The 4924-nt window shown below is 52.7% G+C and overlaps 1 protein-coding gene across 1 annotated transcript; it reads left to right on the forward strand.

Moving 5' to 3' along the window:
- The first annotated feature begins 256 nt into the window (after positions 1-256).
- On the forward strand, positions 257-1279 carry KCTD12 (potassium channel tetramerization domain containing 12). The gene has a single exon (XM_015832347.1). It carries the CDS (start codon positions 257-259, stop codon positions 1277-1279), a length of 1023 nt encoding a protein of 340 aa, XP_015687833.1.
- Positions 1280-4924: the final 3645 nt, after the last annotated feature.

A 4924-nucleotide genomic window follows, 5' to 3' on the forward strand; every position in this document is an offset into this window, starting at 1 on the left:
CTCCGGCTCCTCCGCTCGCTCCTCCCGCCGGTGGCAGCGGCGGCGGCGGCGCTACATAAAAGCCCGCCGCGCCGCCCGTTCTCTGGCTGGCCGGCAGTGCCCGGAGGCCGGAGCCCAGCGGAGCCCCCCCCCCCACACACACACCCCAGCCGCGCAGGAGGGACCCAGAGACGTCGGGGTGGCGGCACAGCAGCCCAGCTGAGCCGGGTGCGACGGTCGCAGCCCCGGGGAGCGCAGGGGGCCCTCCTCGCCCGCCATGGCCTTGGCCGACAGCGCCCGCGGGCTCCCCAACGGCGGCGGGGGCGGCGGGGGCGTCCGGAGCACCAGCAGCGGCGGCGGCGGCGTCGGCCCTCGAGCCCCCGCGGCCTCGGAGCTGGCTTCTTCGCCGCCGTCGGGGCCCATCCCGGAGATCGTGGAGCTGAACGTGGGCGGCCAGGTGTACGTGACCCGGCGAGGCACGGTGCTGTCGGTGCGGGGCTCGCTGCTCTGGCGCCTCTTCTCGCAGCAGGAGCCGGCCGAGCTGCCCCGCGACTCCAAGGGCCGCTTCTTCCTGGACCGCGACGGCTTCCTCTTCCGATACATCCTGGACTACCTGCGCGACCAGGAGCTGGTGCTGCCCGAGGGCTTCCCGGAGCGCAACCGCCTGCGCCGAGAAGCCGAGTACTTCCAGCTGCCCGAGCTGGTGCGCCGTCTGGCGGCGTCGGGCTCCTCGCCGGGCCCGCCGCGCTTCGCCGGGCTGCTGCGCGACTCTTCGGTTTGCGCCGACGAGCCTCCGGCCGGGCTGGCCTACCTGGAGGCGGACTTCACCGAGGGGGCTTCTCCCACCTCGGGCCGCAGCCCGTCGGGGCCGCCGCCCACGCTGGCCGCCTCGCTCTCGCTGGACGCCGGCGGCGGGGGAGGCTCGGCCGGGCGGCGCTCGGGCTACATCACCATCGGCTACCGGGGCTCCTACACCATCGGGCGGGACGCGCAGGCCGACGCCAAGTTCCGACGGGTGGCGCGCATCACGGTGTGCGGCAAGACGGCGCTGGCCAAGGAGGTCTTCGGCGAGACGCTGAACGAGAGCCGCGACCCGGACCGGCCTCCCGAGCGTTACACGGCCCGCTACTACCTCAAGTTCAACTTCTTGGAGCAGGCCTTCGACCGGCTGAGCGAGGCCGGCTTCCGCATGGCCGCCTGCTCCTCCACCGGCACCTGCGCCTTCGGGCCCGAGCAAGGCGGCCCCGCCGAGGACAAGATCTGGACCAGCTACACCGAGTACGTCTTCTGCCGCGAATGAGGGCGCCCCCGGAGAGAAAGCGGCCGTCTGAGGGGCTGTGGCCGGGAGACAGAGCGGACCCTCGCCGGAAAAACCCCGCTTTACCCTGCCCGAGCTTTCCCACGGCTCCCTCCCCATCTTTTCCGGCCCGCCCCGTCCAGCAAAGCGGCTCTTTCGACGGCCTTTGGACCAGAACTGCGGCTCTCCATCAGCCCATGCCCCTTCGCGGGTCCTTGGGTCCAAATGGGTCCAAACGGTGCCCTCTTCCCCAGTGTAATACATCCCGCCCCCCCCCCGGAACATGATTCCCCAGCCGTTCCCCGTGTGGAGAGGATCCCCATCCCCTTTCCAGACTGGACGAGTGAGGGAGAGGGGAGGGGGCTGGCCGGTCCCTTCTGCTCCAACGTTGGCCGAGGTGGGTCGGTTGGCTTCTCCCTTTGCTGCTGCTGCACCCCGCCGCTCCCCCCTTCTGGTCCGCTTCTTTGGCTACTCCGGGCTTGACTCTCAGCTTTTGGCCGAAGCTGCCCGGGGACAACGAGCGAGCGGAATGGAGGGGGTCCATTCCGTCGGCATCCCAGCGCCTTGGCATCTTTAAACGCCTTGAAGCAGCCTCTCCCGACGGAGAGGGGGTCCAGCTCGTCGCCCTGCCTCTGTAAGCAGAAGGCGAGCTTTGCGCACTGGGGCTGGGGGTGGCAGGGCTTCCCAGGGCCTGCTGCAGCCATTCCTCCCCGCTTGTGGTTAGGGAGCCGGCGGATGGGGCTTCGGGGCCGGTTGCTGAAGTGGGGGTGCTCTCAGAGCGAGGTTGGGGGGCGCCTCCGCAAAGGCAGCCCAGCAGGGAGACGAGGTTGAAGACCCCTCCTCATCTTCTTCAGAGTAGAAATAGGACTCTGCGTGTGCTTGAGAAGTTGGCTGGCATTTTCATCGGACGGTGCTACAACAATAACGAAAGAAACACACACACACACACACACACCAGAAAAATCTTGATTTTTTTTCCCCCCGAGGATCAGGATGCAGAATTTTAACTGAATAAATACAAGCACAACCACAGGATACCTTTTCCCCTCCCCTCCTTTGATTTCATCCTTTTGGCATTTGAAGCTCCGAGGCCAAAACTCCTGTAGAGGAAATCAGATCTTTCTTGCCTGATTCCCAAATAGGGTCTGCTCCTAGTAGTCCTTCAAAATTTAGGCCAATACGTACAGTGTTTTGATTCTTGCAGTTAGAGCTACAGGCTCTGGTGAGTTATTCTAACCAAAGAATTCTCTCCTGTTTTAATTTTCGCCCCTTTTACGGCAGCTTGAGATGAGGGCTTGTTATTTTTTTAAGAGTCGAGATGATTTTGATCCAGAATTTGCCTATTAGAGATTTTTTTTTTTTTAAAGGATCCTCATGCTTCGGTTTGTATATGCATAAAGAGAAAAGGGGACATAACCAAGATTCAGGTTTGTCTCATTCATTCCTGATATTCTGTTTCTTAGGAACCCAGAAATGCTGGCTAACTGGCTTGCTTACTAAACCCGGATCTTTGTAAAACCTCGGTTCCTGGTTTGTATGCAACAGCAAGCCAGGGGTTGACCAGCATCCCATCTTTTCTTTTAGTTGAGGAAGAGACTGGAGGACTCCTGTTTGCTGGACCACATCATCTCCTTTCATAGTGGGGACCTGCTTAGTGACTTAAAAACAAAGCTGGTTCCGACTGACGCAAAGGTGCTTTTCAAAAAGCAACTGGATTTTCTTGTTGTTTTTTTTCCCCTTGAAAACATTTCGCTTCTTATCCAAGAAGCTTCTTCAATTCTCAGAAGCTTCTTGGATGAGAAGTGAAACATTTTCAAGGCAAAACCCAAGAAAGCCCAGTTGCCTTTTGAAAAGCACCTTTGGGACAAACCATGAACTGGGGAATCTCCATCGACAAATTCCAGTTATAAAAAGCAGTCGCATTTATACCCAAATGCTGAAACATTTGAGCCTGATAGCTTCATTTAATGGGGGTCTGTCTGTAAAATGGGAATTGGGGTTATTTTTTGAAGGCAGCAAGGGAGAGTGAGCGAGTGAGCGAGTGAGTGAGAAAGAAAGAGAGGAGGGGGGGAGGATGATTTTTTTAAAAGGACAAGCAATAAGCCACTGCGTTGGAGAAAGCTTCCAGAAAAGAGATGTCCCTCTTACTCTAAAGCCTTACTCTAAAGTGATTCCATTGTGTATATTTCAGCTGTGTTGCAAGAGAGAAGATATCTATCGGTTGAAATTCAATGTTAACATGTCATTTCCAAAAGGCAGTTGCAGAACCTTTCTAATACATGTGGAATACTTCTCTCTGAACTATGTTTTCTAAATTTTTGTAAACAATCCAGATTTCAGTAAGTGCTTAAATTAGTTCTAAGCTTTTTTCCCCGTTTTCTTTCTTTTTCTTTCTTTCTTTTTCTTTCTTTCTTTCTTTCTTTCTTTCTTTCTTTCTTTCTTTCTTTCTTTCTTTCTCTCTCTCTCTCTCACTCACTCACTCACTTTTTCTTTCTTTTCTCTCTCTCTCTCACTTTTTCTTTCTTTCTTTCTTTCTCTCTCTCTCTCTCTCTCTCTCTCTCTCTTTCTTTCTTTCTTTCTTTCTCTCTCTCTCTCTCTCTCTCTCTCTCTCTCTTTCTTTCTTTCTTTCTTTTTCTTTCTCTCTCTCTCTCTCTCTCTCTCTCTCTCTCTCTCTCTTTCTTTCTTTCTTTCTTTCTTTCTTTCTTTCTTTCTTTCTTTCTTTCTTTCTTTCTTTCTTAATAAATCTTGTACTGTAGCTTATTAAGTCTGTCACGGTAGTCCTGAATGGAGGTGTTTTGAATTGAATTTTGTGACTTGGTGTGTACATAAAGTGTATAAACATTTTACACGAATCATTTAGTTTTTTATTCATTTCTTAGTGCTATAAAATTTTTTCATATGCTGTACTGTACCCTGGACAAAAATGCTTTAATATGAAACTGTGCTCCTGTAATCAATTTATATGGGGAAGACTTCGGTATGAATATAAATGGAATTATGAAAATACGTCTGTCTACCATTATTTTGCTTGAAGTGGAATTGAGAGCTAATCTCCTTGTGCACTAAAATGCACCCCTCATTTTGCAAAATGCATACAAGAAGACTCTCGTATTTTGACCAACGAATGTGTGCTTGCTAGCAGACTAGTCTAAAGCTCCTATTATTTTTTTTAAATAAAACAGATGTGATAAAATAACCGGAGATTTCTAAGGGTGGTGCTCTGGGTAACTAACATTGCATGAGCCAAATACTTAGCAACAATGTTTGAGATCCCTCAGACCATCTGGAGAACAGAAAGGCTAGGAAAAAAGACTTCAGAAAAAGCATTTTGGACCTGGTGAAAAATCAGTCCCTTTCTGCTACTCATTAAAGCAGGCTATTCAGCCTTTTTGACATGTTATCCATCTGTTGCCCCGACTACTTCCTCTGAGGGCAGCTGCTGCCAAGATTGAGAACCTTGGGCATTTTGAGTTACTTTTGGAGCTGCTTCCTGATTTTCAGTGGTGAAGATTTGATTGCTGCAGCATCTTTTGAACCATTTCTTTTGGGTCTCTCCTTAGGCCTCTTTTGATGCAGAATTTTCAGGATCCCCCCCCCTAAATATGGTTCTGCTCATCATGTTCTAGGGATCCAAGTTCACCTGTTGGA

This window comes from Protobothrops mucrosquamatus, unplaced genomic scaffold (genome assembly GCF_001527695.2).
Source record: "Protobothrops mucrosquamatus isolate PMUCROS unplaced genomic scaffold, P.Mucros_1.0 scaffold2, whole genome shotgun sequence".
NCBI lineage: Eukaryota > Metazoa > Chordata > Lepidosauria > Squamata > Viperidae > Protobothrops > Protobothrops mucrosquamatus.